The 16,123-nt window shown below is 38.4% G+C and overlaps 1 protein-coding gene across 20 annotated transcripts in view; it reads left to right on the top strand.

Annotated features, from left to right (window-relative positions):
- Positions 1-16,123, top strand: part of MYO3A (myosin IIIA) — a 217,976-nt gene that overhangs the window by 111,826 nt on the left and 90,027 nt on the right. For all 20 annotated transcript variants that reach the window (XR_011499336.1, XR_011499334.1, XR_011499333.1 and 17 more), the window contains one exon: positions 15,717-15,843. Coding sequence is in view for 16 of the 20 variants with exons in the window: in XM_070501364.1 (XP_070357465.1) it covers positions 15,717-15,843 (127 nt within the window). In the remaining 4 variants the exon portion in view is untranslated. The remainder of the gene's footprint in view (positions 1-15,716; positions 15,844-16,123) is intronic.

The raw sequence follows: 16,123 nt of genomic DNA, 5'->3' as shown, positions 1-16,123 counted from the left end.
CAACCTTATAAAATAACTCCTTAATCCTTTTATTTGACTTATATTCACGTCTCCCACATATATATAACATTTTACATTGTGGTTTTGATTTGCATTTCCCTAATGGCTTATGATGCTGAACTTCTTTTCATGTACTTATTGGTCTTTTGTATATCTTCTTAGAAGAAATGTCTATTCAGCTCCTTTGCCTATTTTTAATAGGGTTGTCCTTTTATTATTGTGTTGTAAGAATTCTTTACATTGTGGATACAAGTCCCTTGTCAGATATATGATTTGCAAAAATTTTCTCTCATCTGTTTTCTCTCGACTTTCTTGATGGTGTCCTTTCAAGCACAGAAGGTTTTCATTTTTATGATATCCACTTTATCTATTTTTTCTTTTGTTGCTTGTGATTTTGGTGTCATACGTAAGAAACCATTGTCTAATACAAAGTCACAAAGATTTGTGCCTCAGTTTGCTTCTAAGAGTTGAATAGTTTTAGCTCTAACATTCAGGTCTTTGTTCCAGTTGAGTTAACTTTTTTGTCTGGTGTGAGGTAGGGTCCAGCTTCTTTTGCATGTAGGTATTCAGTTGTATGACTACCGTTTGTTGAAAAGGCAATTCTTTCCCCATTGAATGGTCTTGGCATCCTTGTTGAAAATCAGTTGACCACAGATGTATGGATTTATTTCTGAACTGTCAATTCCATTGTCTTTATGTATATGTCTGTCTTTCTGCCAATATCACACTGTCTTGATTATGGGTAGGTTTGTGACAAGTTTTGAAATTGGAAAGTGTGAGTCCTCCAACTTTGTTCTTTTTTTTCAAGACTGTTTTGGGAATTTGTATGAATTTGAAGATCAGCTTGTCAATTTCTAGTGATTTTTTTTTCTGCTTTATCTCCCCAAACCCCCCATGTACACAGCTGTATATCTTAGTTGCAGGTCATCTAGTGATTTTTTTAAAGTCTTTTTTGTCAGCTCACTCTTCCCTGTCTTATCCGCTTCTATCCACATCTGCTCTCTTTCCCCTCCCCCAGCTCATGGATGTTAACAACCCAGCATATACAGTCCAACATCCCCTGTTTACCTCCCTGTCATAAAATCCTACTTGAAGACAGCACGCACACACACACACACACACACACACAAATATATACATATATCTGGAAGGATGGTCATTGTTTTATTAATATGGGATTATATACAAATACTTTCTATGTCAGATTTTTCTCACTCGGCAATAGCTTGTGAAAATTCCTTCAAATAGCCTAGTGTAGTACTAAATTAGTTCTCTTAAAGGCAACATAATGTCCCATGGTGTGTACTACCATAATTTATTCAGCCATTCAGCCATGACTGGGCATACAACTATTAATGTTTCCAGGCCTTTGTCACCAGGAGCAAAGTCAAAATATGTCTCTGTTTACTGATGCTTTTATTTCTTTGGGATAGGTCCCTACTAGTGGGATTGCTGAATCAAAGGGTATACGTATTTTAAATTTGAATATGAATTGCAAGATTGCCTTCCAACAATTCTGTAATGCTTCCCATTTCCACCAGAAATGTATACAAGTACCCTTTTTGCCCCTTCTCTGCCAGAAATGCATTGTAGCTTTTGCAATATTCACTAGTCTGATGGGTGAAAGTAATATTTCAAGTTTGCATATCCCTGACTAATAGTGAATTTGAATGTCTTTCCATTTGTTTGCTGGCTACTTGGGTTTGCTTTTTTGTGAATTGTGTATTTATTTGTGTTGCTTCTTTTTATTGAATTATTTCTGTGCTTTCTGTCAATTTGTAAGTGCTCATTGAATATGGCGGACCTTATCATCTGTGTTATAAATATTTCCAGTTGTATGGCTTGTTCATGACTTACTTTTATCATATCTTTTACCATACAAAAATGTGTTTTCCATTTTTGTGTATTCAAACAAGTTTATCTTTTTGTTTCTATCATCTGGCTTTTTGGTCTTGGTTAAAAAGTTTTCCCTTGTCTCTCGTTGTACACGTAGTCTCCTAGATTTTCTTGAAAGTTTTAAAAAATGTATTTGTTTTTAATCCATTTGAAATCTACTTTTTATATAGTACAAATGGGGGACCACTTTTATTCTCTTCTAGATGGAGAGGCAGCCGTGCCATCACTGTTACTGGATACCATACCCTTTTCCCACTGGCTGACTTATCATATATGAAGGCCTTATATAACATGCAATCTGTTCCTGCTATCTCTGTTTCATCCACCAGTCTGCGTTTCTATTTCTATTCCAGTATTCTGTTGACTTGATTACAGTGTTTTGATACTGTGTTTTTCTAGTGAGGCATCCTACCTAGTGAGGCAAGTCCTGCTCTCACTTTCTTCTTTTCCATACTTTTCTTAGCTCTTATCTGGCCTTTGTAATAAAGAGCATTTATCATAATTAAATAACTTCCTTTTATTGCTTTGCTTAGGATTGTTGTTAGGAATCCTGCTGAATTTTATCAAATATCTTTTCATCATCTATTGATATAATTTTTTCTAAATCAATTTGTTGGTATCTCTTATTACATTGGTGACCTTAATATTTAAATATCCTTACATTTCTAGAATAATCCAGTGTAGTCAAACTGCATTTGTGTTTTGTCAAATTTCTGTTTCCTGTGTGCTAGTGTTTTATTTTGATATTTTTCATCTATATTCATCAATGAGACTTATTTGTTGTTTCAGTTTTCTTTCATATCCTTATCAGATTTGAGTATTAAAGTTATGCTAGAGAGCTTTTTAAAATCTTTTTACTTTGGGCTATAAGAGTTTAAATCAGAGTTAAAATCAGTTCCCAATGTTCCCTGAAGATTTAAAGCACCTGGACTTAGTTACCTAGGTTCTCACCAGACCTCCTCTGTAAGAATTTCCAGGAAGAGATCTCGTCATTTGTGCCTTTTACAAGCACAACAGGTGATTCTTATCATTAGAGAATATGGAGAACACTGGTGTTTAAAACTTAACGATTACGTAAAACAGCTGTGTGCGCCTCTGGTCCTGGGGCCTTTTTGGATCTTTAATCACCTTTCTGATTCTTCTATGTAAATTATCTATTCAAATTTTTCTTTGCTTTTTGGATTATCTGTATTTTGCTAAGAAACTATCATCAAATCTGATGCCATAGATTTGATTGATAAATTTTCTTATAGTGCTTTTTATTTATCCTGTATCTCTGGCTGTTTGCTTTCCCATTCTATTCACATATTTTTTGGGTTTGTTCTCTTTTATCTTTAATTGGGTTTACAAGGGAGTTTTCAATCTTAAAAACAAAAACAAAACAACAGTTGTTGGATATATTTACCCAGCCTATATATTTTTTAATTATCTGTTTTATTGATTTCAATTTTATTTTTCTATTTTTATTAATTTAGACATTCAGTTTCTTTTGAGTTTTTTCTTAACGGGAACACTTGGGTTGTCTATTTCTTCATTTTTCTTGTTTAATAATGAAGCCATTTAAGGCTATAAATTTATCTCTGAGTAATAAAGATTTCTCTCTGTGCCGGAGGTTGTATTTTTTTTTTAACAAAGTATCTTGTTTAATAGGCTTTTAAAGAAGCTTTCAGACTCTGCTCTTAGCCGTTTCCTGTTTGCTGTGTTGACTCAATCCTGTGATATAAGAATACTTCACAGTGACTGTGAAGCCAGCTTTTAGATGAACTCTTTCAGGAAAGTCATATGTAATCTGTTGAATTTTAATTTCGTTTTCATAAATGACACTCCTGCAGCTTTAAAAGTTATTGTGTCTGTTTAAGAAGTTTTCTGGGATTCCTTGAGTTATCGGATTTCTCCTAAGAGCTTGAACTAAAAATAAAACCTAATTCTCTAAAAATTTGGAAAATTTTATCAGCAGGATATAAAATGTAGAGATGCTGATAGAAGTGAAACTTCACAAAAATTATTCAAATTATGTGCAGTGAAGTTATTGAATCTAATCACTTTGTCGCACGTTTTTAAGGCAAAGTTGACTCCCTTCTAAAATGAAAGGCTGTCAACAATAACCTTTAGTCTATTGATTGTTTTACTTGCCATAAAATAATATTTGCAAAGATGTACCTGTTCTTGACATAGGGAAAAGTTTGCTGTTCAGTGCATTTTCTCCAAATCTGAAACTACCAGACCTTACTACTGAGTACTGCTGTCTTGCTTTCTCTTAGAAAGCCTTCGGCTCTTCCTTGGGTGTCCTTGCTGCAGCCTGTGGGGAGGATGTTCTCCAGACCTTGACGCTAGGGAATGAAGTGTGATCTCTGCCTACTGGGTGAGGTTGGAGAAGAATGACAGATAAATGACTTTTCTTTTGACTTCGAAATTAGGGCCCTACCTTCAGAGGAGGTTTAGATAAATCCAGAGTAATCTTTGCCTATCAGGAAACATTTCTACTTTTAGAAATTTCCGGTGTGACCTTTCCCCATATCTAAGAGGAATTTGGATTTGATGGGGAGATTCCCCCCATTCTGGCTACAGCCCCGGAATTTAGAGTTCCTCCTGGAGTTCTGAATAAACATTGCTACTCTGTGTCTAGATGAATTCACTGGTTGTAGGGAGAGGTGGGTGAGCGGTTGAGGAGCCATAGGGAACCTGGCAGGCTGTTTTCGGGATCCTCTGAGGAGAAATAACTCCTCTTGGGGCCGGAATTATTACTATGACTTCCCCAAAGAGTTCTCAGTTTTTGCCAGAATACTGTGAATTATGTTGACAAGAGGGAAGCAACACTGTAAAGTCAATGACAAACCAAGGTTGATGCATCCTTAGGCAAATTCTTTCCTCACAGGAAGTCTTAAGCTGAAGTTGAGTAACTTTTTGAATTAGCAGTAGCATCTCCAACTTGACCATCTTCATTTCTGAATGACACATTCTCTCCATAGATTCATGGACCCTCCCTGGAACTTTGGGCTTACAGCTCAGGCTGTCCATTCTATAACTACTGAATTGTAGCTCCCATCAGGAAACTCAATGGTTCTGTGGTCTCCAGGCAGAAAGGATATGATTGGAGACCTTCTCTCTGCTGATGCATTAAATATCTTTTAAATAGAGCAAAGAGTCCCTTATTTGATAGGATTTCTGAAGGTTTTGGGGGAAGCTGACAGACTTTGCTCTTAGCTGTAGTATTTTCCTGAGAAGAACTTTATACTCGTGAGATGGATGCCTGGTTCTTAAAGTAGCCAACTCATTCCCCTACTCTCCCCTCACAAAAGGAAAAAAAAGCAGCAGCAAAGGTTGACGGGGTGACTGGATTGACGTGTGAGGACAGGAGAATTTGCTTGGCTAATAACATCCTTTGCTAGATAGTGGGGAGAAAAATGATGAGACTGAATAGGACTTGAACAATTGAGAGATTACTAAGCCGATAGAATTTATTGTGGATATTTCATGTAAAGAGTAGAATGGTGTGCACCCTCGTACTTGTCATGAGGTCTGGATGGTGGACATCCTATCATGCTGAAAACCGTGCTGTTAACCTTACCTTGACTACCTCTTGGGAACGGTGTCTGAACTGTAACGTCTGGAGTCAGAAATGACCCTAACACATTTCCTAATAAAATAAATATTTTTATTACTAGTGAAATAAATGTGTTTGTAATTGATTCAGCCCTGGGAGAGAAAGTCCCTGACTCAGAAGGCATGAGTGTCAGCCATGTTCCAGGTGACATATGACCACCACCCAGAGATTGCAGACATGCAAGCTATGGCAGACACTCCAGGAGATTCCACACACCACCCTGTTCCAAATATAACCCCATTCTTATGCTCTAATTCTGATGTCCCAAGCATCATAGGTGACCACTTGGGTCTTTTGCTCTCATTCTGGCTCAAAGGACCAAAAACTTGTCCTCCCCTGCGTGTTTCAGCAAATACAAATCCTAGGTTCACTGCATCAGGAATAAAAATAGGATGTTTGCTGCTCTGGTTGACACGATACTGATTAGTGTAACCCTAACTCTGCTCTGACCCCAGTCCTTTCCTGGGTGTGGCTACTTCCGGGTGCATCTTCCTCACTTCCGCCCGCCAAAATTCAGATTCAAATCTGGCTCCTCCCCTTCTACTGCATCACTTTCCCTCCCTAGTCTCTCCCTAACACTGCCCTCACCCACAGCTTGTACCTGTGGAGACAAGTTGATTTAACCAGGGGATATCCTGGTTCTTAAAGCAGAAGCCAAGTTATTTGGGGGTACAGTGAATAAAGAAAAACTAGCTTCCTCCCTTTTCTCCAATCCTTGGTCATAAGGTGAATGTTGCTAGTGGTAGATGCTCCTTTGGGCTGTGGTCAGGGTCTGTTGGTTGCCTGGTTAGAGGAAAACAGGATAAGGTAATTGGATCTCAGAGCATCCTCCAAACTGGAAGGATGTTGTATACCAAGCAAGTCGCTCCTGCTTCTGACCAGGAGCTGGACCTCTTCTGTAGCTCGTTTCCCTGCTTTTTGTCATCAGAAGAGCTGATCTTCTTCCTACCAATTTCCTGCCCCCAGAGGTTACCATCTTAGAAGCAGGGAATCATTTTTAATTGTTTTGTTTACTTCTAAGTTCCACTCAATAGACGCAATGTTGTAACTCCTTTCTCTTGCTTGGTAGAGCAATGTTTAGTGACATTAAAATGAAACCAGTCTTGCAGTTAGCATCTACTGACAAATATAATTCATTTAGTTAAAACTGTATATTCCAAACCTAAACATACTCAGTGTTTATGGGACATTCAAACATACAGCTTAGGATAAAGGAAAATATCTGTTTCTGGAGCCGAACCACAATCACTGCTAAATATGTTATGAAGACTTTTAATCTGGTTCAAGGTGACTCTCCGGGATGTGGTGGTCTCCCATCTAAAAGCAGAGATTCAGAAAGTTAACATGGCAGAGTGTCCTGGTTTGGAAACAGTAGAATTAAACCAAGTGGATGTTTACTTCCTTTTTTCCCACTTTTGATTTTTTTTTTTTTTTTTTTAGTTCTATCTCACTGGCTTTCTTGGCTACGTCCTTTGTCAGCAACTGCTTCAATTCCCTTTGGAAAGAGGCAACTTTCAGTATCAAGTTAGGTAGCATGAATCTCACATCCTCTAAGCACAGCTTGCTGCCTTTGCAGGTGACTGCAGCACGATTTTGGCAACTGTCCAATATAGTCTCTCTTTCTCTGTCTTCCTCTGCCCTTATCTTTCTCTGATTCATGTTGACAGTACCCACAGTATATGAGTCCCTTTAAACATTCCTAGGGTTTATAATTCACTTTTACATTTGTAATTCAGGCAAATTGACAGGCAAATCAAAATCAGATATTCTCTTAAAATAACACAGAATGGAAAACTCTAAAAACTTTCAAAACATATGGTTTCCTAAGCCATTTTCCTGCCGTGGTTTTAAAATAAATGATCAGTAGTTTTATGATTCAAGCCATTTAGAGGCAGTTTCTACCGTGTCATGGCAGGAATTTTTGTTTCTTTTTATACAGTCTTATGTCATATGTCCAAGAAGAGAATGCCGTTTCTTCTGCTTTAATTTTGCTTACATTTCTTATGATAGTCTGAAATCACTATCTAGTGCATTTTCTTTGGGCTATCAGTTATGACTTTGGTTGTGGTCAAATAATGTTTGTGAAAGAAATGTGTAAGTATTTCAAAGCATCACACAAAGAGTTGAATGGCTGTGAAGTATTTCATTTTTAAAATTGGTTTTGGTCAGGATGGGAGGGGCATAGAAGTCTCTTTTAGTGAGTCATTTGATAATAATTTAAAAATAATAATTCAATACCTAATTGTCTTCATTCAAAAGGTACAAAATAAGTTACAATTCTAGAATGTCATAATTCAGCCAACGCAGATGACTTGAACGGAATAACAGACGCAAGGAAGCCAGCTAGTTAAAATAAAAATAATTCAGTACTAGCAAGTCAGGATCTGGGTTAAAGTGGGTTAAAGTCCTTTGGCACTGTTTGTCGCTAGCTGTGTATCTTTAGATCAATAACTAAACCTCTCTGGTCTAAGTTTCTTTATCAGTGTAAGGAGGGCAGAGGGGTGGTTTATTTCTGAGTTGCTTCCTACTCTCACTATCTATTATTTTATAACTAAAATTGAAGGCCATTTAATTTCATTCTAATCTTTGCAAATTGGTCATATCATTTTATTGATTTGTCTGCAAAAATCAACCTAAGCATAGAGAACATGTTAGTATCCCTTATATACAAACAACTGCAGATGCTGATTGCAGAGCGCTTCCTTTTTGCCCATCAGTTCCTATTTGCCTGGTATGTTGGTTCTGATAGCATCCTGTCCTATGGTACTCACCCAGCCTGCTCCTCCCCATCCTGCCTTCTCTGTCCTTTCTCAATGGCGGCAGCAGCATCTTGACTCTCCCAGGACAAGACAGGGTAGTGCCACATCCCCCAGCCTGGGCTGGTGTCACCTTCTCATGGTCCATGATGATCCCCCTACTTTGAGATCCAGGCATTGTTCCCTTCCTCACCCCTCTCTCAAATGGGTTTCAAGTAGGAAACAAGTATGGGCTGAGGCTCTAAGAAAGGACTTGATGCATGTCACCAAAAGGACCCTGCACCAAACTCAATCTACACAGCCTGGGCTGTAGCTTCTAATTCCCAGAACAAAATCAGAGAAACAGGGATCGCGCATTTTCCAACCACAAGGCTCTACCACTTAGAGGAGTTTGTTGGCTTTTGGAAGAATCTGACTACTAACTCAGGATGCAAAGCCTGGGACTAGAAGAAGAGGGCATTTAGAGTTAAAAAAAAAAATTCTGAGGGAGATAAGCAGAAACTGTGAGCTACAGATCACAAGACTTCAGGACAAATAAGAGAGAGATTGTTTTCAAAGTGAAGGAATTTTTACTGTCGCTTGACTGATGCAAAAGGAAACATTTTGACAAGCATTTATGGAGTGCCAGCTGTGTACCAGGTCTTGTGCTAGAAATTAGAGATCTGAATTAGGCATAGCCTCTATCATCAGTGAGTTTATAACCTGATACAATTTCAAGAAAATGTCATCAATTCCATGATCACAAACAGAGAATGTTACAGAAACATGAACTCTCGTGATTGGTCACTGAAAGGTTTTATGAAGAGATTGTGTGTGCAGAATGAGGAAAAGAAGAGAATGAGCTGGAACTAAACTAAAGTGTGAAATAATGTGGAGTTCTTGGGAACCTACGAGGAGTTTAGCTGGCTGAAAAACATATGAGAGAAAAGTAGCTGGAAATGAAGATGGAGAGGCAGGCAGACACCAGAAGATGCAGAACCTTCTTCTCTGCGTAACTTGGTAAGGAGCTACAACTTCATCCTTAAAGGAGCAGGGGCCTCTGAAGGATGTTAATTGGAACAGAAGATGATCTGATTCGCCTGCTAGAAAGATCACTGTGACAGCTGTGTGGAAGATGGGTTGGACAGCGGCAAGACCAGAGGCAAAGAGACTAGTTAGAGCATAACACCACGGGCTGAGCACGTGCATGATGATGTTTGTGAGTTGGAATATGACCCTGATCCTGATGGATAGACATAAAACTAAGAATGGGCGGTTCTCCTGTTAGTTGTTTTTAATGTTCAAAGAAGGTGTGTTTTTGATAATTAAATCAATATATTAATGATTTTGAAGCCAAGTACGTAGTTTTTTCCTTAAGCTTTTAAGTTCTGCTTACACATTTTTTTTTAAGATTTCATTTTTTATAGCACTTTTAGGTTCACAGCAAAATTGGGTGGAAAGTACAGAGTTCTTGTGTACCCCCTGCCCACACCCATGCATAGCCTCCCCACCTATCAACATCTTGCACCTGAACAGTACTTGTGTTACAATTGCTGAACCTCCACTGGCACATCATTATCACCTAACGTAGTTGACATTAGGGTTGACTCTTGGTGTTGTACTTCCTTTGACTTTGGACAAATGTGCACTGACCTGTATCCACTGTCATAATATCATACAGAGTAGTTTCACTGGCCTAAAAATCCTCTATGCTCTGCTGTTCATCCCTGCCTCCCCTCTAACCTCTGGCCACCGCTGATCTTTTTTACTGTCTCCATGGTTTTGTCTTTTCCAGAATGTCATATAGTTGGAATCACACTATGTAGCCTTTTCAGATTGGCTTCTTTCACTTAATAATATGATTTAAGATTCCTGTGTGTCTTTTCATGGTTTTATAGCTCACTTATTTTCAGCACTGAATAACATTCCATTATCTGGATGGACCACAGTTTATTTATCCACTCACCCTCTGAAGGACATCTTGGTTCCTTCAAGTTTTGGCAATTATGAATAAGGCTGCTACCAACATCCATACACAGGTTTTTGTGTGGACATAAGTTTCCAATTCCTTTGGTTAAATACCAAGAATCTCACTTGCTGGATCATATGGTAAGAGTATGTTTAATTTTGAAAGAAACCACCACACTGTCTTTCAAATTGGCTGTTCCAGTTTGCTTTCCCATCAGTGATGAATGAGAGTTTCTGTTGCTCCACATCCTCGTCAGCACTTGGTGTTGTCAGTGCTTTGGATTTTGGCCATTCTAAGAGATGTGTGGTGATATCTCATGGTTGTTTTAATTTGCATTTGCATGATAACATATGATGTGAAGCATGTTTTCATATGCTTATTTGCCATCTATGTATCTTCTTTTGGTGAGGTGTATGTTAAGATCTTTGGCCCTTTTTTTATTGTTGAGTTTTAAGAGTTCTTTGTTTATTTTAGATAACAATCCTTTATCAGATGTGTCTTTTGCAAATATTTTCTCCCAATCTGTGCCTTGTCACCTCATTCTCTTGCCACATCTTTTTATTCAATTTGTGACTGTTAGTCTTTGTATAAGAATAGAAACAACTTTCAGGCAACTTTCTTCACTTAACTCATAAATATAAACTTAAGTTGCCCTAAACAGACATAATTAATTAAATTCTTTCAAACAACTGAACCTATATAAAAATTTAGTATGTCTCAGTCTTTTAAAAACTCCAAATGACTGACAAAGCAGGCTTACAAGTACGGATAAGCACTTTATAAACTTTCTCATCATTTAACGAAATCTTTTTATGCACTTAAGCTTATTAGCCCTGAAAATCTAATAATTCAAAATTATTCATGTAGTAGGTCAAGTTATACACTTGAATACAATTTGCAATCGAATTATGTTATGCTTTCAAATTAAAATCATAAGTATATTCTCAAATAAGCAACTGAATTTAAGTCACAAGACTGTCAGAGTTTTTGCTATGTCTCTAATATTATCTTAAAGGTTTTAAACATTTAAGAATAAACACATTGATTGTCCCAAGATTACACATCTTATTCATAAATTTAACATAAAAGCTCTCGTACTGTGTTCATTTGCTAGGACTGCCCTAACAAAGTACCACACACTGGGTGACTTAAGAGGAATTTAATTCCTCACAGTTCTAGAGATTAGAAGTCTGAGACAAGGTTAGTGCCTTCTGAGGGCTGTGAGGGAGAATCTGTTCCATGCCTCACTCCTAGTTTTTGGTGGTTCCCTGGCAGTCGATGGTGCTCCTTGAATTGAAGATGCATCACCTTGATTTCTGTCTTCTTTGATGCGTCCTCGATGAGTCGAAGAGTCCAAAGAAAGATTTCTTGCACTCTCAAGGTCTGGTGGTAGTGCTTCTTTATTCAGAGAATAGCATGGAGTAGCATGGGGACAGGACCCATGGGCAGTGAAGAGCTGCAATGGGTTGAGGGTAGGGCTAAATTTATAAGACATAGGTCTGTGAGTTATATCTTTACAAGACAAAAGAAAGATCATGTAAAAAAGTCATTAAAATGCTATCAGTGCAGGTGGGGTCTGGTTATCAGGTGATCCTATAACTTTGGATAAGAATCAGATCAGATCAGATCAGGATGTCCTATGCTTCCCAGAGGATGATCTATATAGGTATGTAGGGCAGGACGCCTTAGGCTTTTTCTCCCTGGGGCAGCCTTGATCCTCATCATTCTTCACATGGCATTCTCCATGTAGAGTTCTCACTCTCTTACCATATGATCCTGTAATCAAGGTCCTTGGTATTTACCCAAGGAGTTGGAAATTTATGTCCACACAAAAACCTGTGCATGGATGTCAGCAGCAGCTGTATTCATAATTGCCCAAACTTGAAGCAACCAAGATGTCTTTCAGGAGATGAGTAGGTTAATAAACTGTGGTACATCCAGACAATGGGATATTATTCAGTGCTAAAAAGAAATGAGCTATCAAGCCATGAAAAGACATGGAGGAATCTTAAAAGCATGTTACTAATTAAATGCTAAGAAGTGAATCTGAAAAGGCTGCATACTGGATGATTCCATCCATAGACATTCTGGAAAAGACAGAATGTTGGAAACAGTAAAAATATCAGTGGTTGCTAGAGGTTGAGGGAAGGAGGGATGGACAGGCAGAACACAGAGGATTTTTAGAGCAGGGAAACTACCTTATGATGTTAAAACAGTGGATACATGTCATTGCACATTTGTCCAAAGTCAAAGAAAGTCCTACACCAAGAATGAACCCTAATGTAAACGATGGATTTTGGGTGATAATGTGTCAGTGTAGGTTCATCGATTGTGACAAATGTACCACTCTGGTGCAAGACATTGATAGTGGGAGAGGCTGTGTGTGTGGGGGCAGGGAGATGTGGGAACTCTATACTTCCCACTCAGCTTTGCTGTGAACCTAAAACTACTCTAAAAATAAAGTTTACAAATTAAAAAATTATAATAAAATATAGAAAATAAAAATGCATAGACATGATCTATATAGAAAATGATCCATGCCCTTTGGTTCCAAGAGCCTGTAAAATCCTTGAAAGCAGAGATTATTATTTACTGATATATCCACAGTACTTCACATAGCATTTAATAGTTAATGGATGATGCATGAATCAATGAATGGGTGGATGGATGGTTGAGTAAGAGGTACAGTGCAGTGAACTTTCGGAGGAGAAAGAGTCTTTCTAACAGAATCGTTTTGCCTTGGGCAGATTAACTCACTGTGGAGAGAGAAATGGCCTTGCTCCATACACACAGTGCTAGGTTGCTGTCTGCATGGCAGATCAGCCTGGAGTGAAGGCACGGGAGCTGAGCAACAGTGGAGTAGATTTGAGCCTGATATATCAGAACAGTGAAAGTCTGACTCTTCAGCAAACCAAAACTGTGTTTGTCCTCGAAAACATTGCAAGAGCCACAGCAGTCCAGCCTCCTCAAGTGCAGACGAAGCTACAGCAGGAAGTGGAGGAGGTGGAGGGAATTGTGACTGTCTTCCAGACTCTGGAGAGCACCTTTTTCCTGTAAGCCACTCTTCTTCTCCAGTGGAAGGGGGCAGCGCATTCTATGAGCTGGGAGCCAGGATGCAAATCTCAGTTCATTCAAAGTTGATGGAAAGTCGTTAGATTGCTTTATGCCCTGGTGGCTTTATATGTAAAATGGAAAAATAGTATTTCACTTGTTATTGCTAACCATCAAACAAAAAATTTCTTTGGACTCCTTGGGGAGGACTGGCAGCAGAAATTAGTCTTTGTACCATGAATAATCCAAGTGTTCGGTCAAGACCCTACCTGTGCCTGAGGTCAGGCCCTTTGAGGCCCGTCAGTCTAGCAGCGATGCCAGACTGAGCCAGGGCCCTGATTCACTGTCTTCTGAGCCTCCAGCTTTAATCCAAATGAATATATTATAATTACAGAATAGCAGGGAGAGCCCCACAGTCAAGAAAGATTGTGCAGTCATTCTCATAAACATTCGAATAAGAATTAAATGCTGATTGATTCAGCATAGGAGTCTCTGGAGTGGATCTCTAAATCCTGTTAAAAATACAACTTTGAAACTTATATACCTGATCTTTCTGGTCTGCAACTGACAAACACACAAAGTTTTGAAGGAACACAGTTTTCAACAACCTATTTAAAGGAATGTTCTTGGTATAGATTATCTGTAAGGCCTGTAGTTTCCTCGAGAAAAACAGAGCAGGATGTCAGATCTGTATTCATTTCTCCACCTGCCACAAAAGCCCCCGCTGGTTGCTTCTTTGCCAGTTATGCATATTATAAATGGAAATTCTGTACCCGGAGGATTTTCTTAGAAAAATGATTCACATCCAGCCCATCGTCATATCTGTTGTTCTACTTCCAAAATATGCCCCAATCCATCTATTTCTTTCCATCTCCATCATTTGCTGTTCTAATCCAAGCCGCCATTGTCTCTCACCTGGACCATGGCAGTACCTTCCTGACTATTCCACTTTTCCATCTGGCTCCCAATCCATTCATTTCTCCGTAGTAGCCAGACTCACCAGTTTACAATATAACAAATGATGTAATGCCTTGAAATCTCTAGTGGCTTACCATGGCGATTAGAATGAAATCTAAACTCTTTATCGTGGTCCAGAGGGCCTGGCTGATCTTGCTCATGCTCAGCTCTCTGACTCCTTCTTGCATCACCTCTTTACTCACCATCCTCTGGCCCGCTCTGACCTTCCTTCTTCCTCAGGGCAGGCCCTTGCCCTTACTGTTCCCTCTGCCTGGAATAGTCTGATTCCACTTCTTTTCCTGGCTCACGCCCCTCCTCCTTCGGTGTTCCCTCCTCAGAGGGCAGCCTTCCCTGACCTCCCAAAGTGGAAAAGCTTTTCCAGTCACTCTCCATTGCGCCTCTCTGCTATATTTGCTTCATAGCCCCTTTTTTTCCCCTGAAAATGTTATGTTTATCTATTTGTTTACTTACTTAATGTCTGCCTTCCACTGCCTGCACAACCCCAGGGGAACAAGGATCTTTAGTCTTGCCTGCCGCTGAATCTCCTGTGACTAGAACAGCGCCTGGCATAAAATACATGTTTATTGGATGAGGGAATATATAGATATATGCATATACACACACATATATATTCATTCAACAAACATTTATTTAAATATTTATATATGTAGTATATTTAGATATGTTATATATAGAGATATATTCATTCAACAAATATATTTAAATATATATTTATATATGTTATGTGCAAAGATATTTACATATATATTCATTCAACAAGTATATTTACTTATATATTTATTTAATATATATTTATATATGTTATATATGAATAGATAAATACTCTTGAAGATTTTTTTTCATATCCAGCTTTTATCTTGATTTGGAGTGTTGGAATGGATGGAATAATCATTTTTGTTAGGTGTAGGAGCTGGGCTAGAATAAATGCAGCATATATGTATATATATATTTCTGAATATATTTTTGATGTGTCTTATTTAGGACTTTATGTAAAGAAGTAATGAAGTAATAACCAGCATAAACTCTAAGCTGTAGTCCAAAGTTCTCATGCTTTTTCTTCCTTAACTCCCCTTCAGCCACACATATAACCTCACTTTTAAGATGACCTCAAGGCAAATGAGCATAGGGAAATGAGCACATTAAGTTCTGAAGTTAGGTTTCACTTGGATAGATTTTTGTATGGACTAATGAATTAGATATTCCTACTTCTGAGGGGAGCTCCTCATTTCTACTTTTTATTCATATTTACATTCATAAAATATTTTTAAGTGCTCACTGGATAACAGGTGCCATGCTTCTCTCTGTGATTAAAATAGCTAATGAGGTCAAGTCTACGTGGATCCCTGCCTCATTGGGTCTCAGGCAGACATTGAAGTCTGCGGGTGACCTTATGCTGAGGCCTGAGAACTCTTCCCCAGCCCTGGTCCCTGCCTTGCTACGCTCACAGGCAGAGGGATACTAAGGTCTCTATGGTGTGTTTCAGCAACTTGGAAGTGTGTACAGTGTACTCGCTGCGATCTTGAACGTTGGAAACATTGAATTTTCTTCGGTGGCAACTGAACACCAGATTGATAAGAGCCATATTTCCAATCACGCAGCTCTGGAGAACTGTGAGTTTTATTGTCTTCCATTCCAAACTGAACTCTTAAAAAAAGTCTAACGACGTACTGGAAGTGTTACATGAGGATAATTGCAAGCAATTGCAATTAGATGAAATCTTTAAAAGGAATATTCGGATTTGATTTCTGTAAAATGAAGTTTTTGAAGTCCACTACTTAAAAACAGATCTTTATGCCTACAAATTAACTCATTACTGTGGAAAGCATTTCTAATAACTGGGTTTTCATGACTATTTTAGGAGCTATTTACATTTCAGTGTAAAAACACAGG

Source organism: Equus asinus, chromosome 29 (assembly GCF_041296235.1).
Source record: "Equus asinus isolate D_3611 breed Donkey chromosome 29, EquAss-T2T_v2, whole genome shotgun sequence".
Classification (NCBI taxonomy): domain Eukaryota; kingdom Metazoa; phylum Chordata; class Mammalia; order Perissodactyla; family Equidae; genus Equus; species Equus asinus.
Note: the sequence above shows the minus strand (reverse complement) of the source record. Positions and strands in the feature narration are given on the sequence as shown.